Raw genomic sequence first — 1,626 nt, 5'->3', positions numbered from 1 at the left:
GCCCCTTTAACCACCCCTTCCACCCTTGCCTTAACAACCGCCCCTTTAACCACCCCTTTCACCGTTGCCTTAACAGCTGCCCCTTTAACCACCCCTTTCACCTTGCCTTAACACTGCTCCTTTTCCACCCCCTTCCCGTTGCCTTAACAACTGCCCCTATAACCACCCCTTTCACCCTTGCCTTAACACCTGCTCCTTCCTTAACCACCCCCTTCACCGTTGCCTTAACAACTGCCCCTTTAACCACCCCTTTCACCGTTGCCTTAACAACTGCCCCTATAACCACCCCTTTCACCCTTGCCTTAACAGCTGCTCCTTCCTTAACCACCCCTTTCACCCTTGCCTTAACAGCTGCTCCTTTAACCACCCCCTTCACCGTTAACAGACCTGTCACCATTCTCACTATCATCACCATCTTCCCAAACTAGTCCTACGTGAAGACTGTCAGCGGCTTACTAAATGATTTACCGAATATAAAACTTTTCCTTTTTTTCCTTCTCTCGCACTCTTCTTCTTCTCCCTCTCTCCTCCCCTTGCAGACGTCAGTCCCCGTTAGACATTTTATTTTTTCTTATGTCACTTCCCTTTTCGTTTGATGTTTGAGTCGCTATGTAAAAGCAATTTCTATATTCTATCTCTCTTTGCTATTTCCTTTATTTCAATTCTGGTTGTTCTCCTTATTCTTTTTTTCGCGTTCTCCTCCTCCTTCGTTTTATTTTTTCTTCTTTTGTGTTTCTTTTTTTTTTTTACTTTCGTGCATTGTTTTCATTCTTTTCCTTATTGGTTTATTTTTTTCTCATCTTTTTCCCTTCTTCATTTGTCTTGTCCTATCTGTTTTGCTTCTTTATCCCTTATTATTTTCCTTATTTTTTCATATTTATATATATACATTTATATATATATATATATATATATATATATATATATATATATATATATATATATATATATATATATATACTTTTACATATACAAACACACACACACACACATGTGCATATATACAGACATACACACACACACACACACGCACACACACACACACACACACACACACACACACACACACACACACACACACACACACACACACACACATATATATATATATATATATATATATATATATATATATATGTATGTATGTATGTATATGTATGTATATATGAAGAGGAGAATGAAAAAAGAAAACAGAGAAAGGGAGACCAAGAGAGTAGGAGTAGAACAGAGAAAAATCATTTGAAAGAGAGAGAGGAAAAAAAGAGAGAGAGAAAAAAAAACGGATAGTGAGAGAGCTGCGTATATACACACCCACGCACGCACACACACACACACACACGCACACACACACACACTTTTTCTTCTTTGTTTTCTCTCACTATTTTTCTATTTTACTCTTGCTCTCTTGTTCTCCCCATCTCTGCTTTCTTCCTTCATCCTCCTCTTCACCCCCCCCCCCCCTTCAGTCTCTCCTCGGGGAAGCATCTTCTGAAGCATTTGTCGATAAAGAGTAAATGTATTTTCTGTGGTCGAGTGAAGTTCCAAAAGAGATGATAGATTGTCCTTTTTTTCATTTTCTTTTTACCCTGGGAGGATTTTGCACCAGCGAGCGATACTAAGAAAAAA

At 38.9% G+C, this 1,626-nt stretch overlaps 1 protein-coding gene across 1 annotated transcript in view; it reads right to left on the bottom strand.

The window, feature by feature from the left end:
- LOC138862841 (DNA-binding protein HupB-like) overlaps nt 1-397 on the bottom strand; it is a 911-nt gene extending 514 nt beyond the window's left edge. Inside the window, exons 1-2 of the mRNA XM_070126013.1 lie at nt 190-397; nt 1-82 (exon numbers count right to left, since the gene is read on the bottom strand). The exon at nt 1-82 is cut by the window's left edge and continues 514 nt beyond it. Of these exons, the coding sequence (XP_069982114.1) occupies nt 1-82; nt 190-397 (290 nt within the window). The remainder of the gene's footprint in view (nt 83-189) is intronic.
- Between the last annotated feature and the right edge of the window lie 1,229 nt (nt 398-1,626).

Source organism: Penaeus vannamei, chromosome 10, assembly GCF_042767895.1.
Source record: "Penaeus vannamei isolate JL-2024 chromosome 10, ASM4276789v1, whole genome shotgun sequence".
Lineage (NCBI taxonomy): Eukaryota > Metazoa > Arthropoda > Malacostraca > Decapoda > Penaeidae > Penaeus > Penaeus vannamei.
The sequence above is the reverse complement of the archived record's forward strand: the minus strand, read 5'-3'. Positions and strand labels throughout refer to the sequence as shown.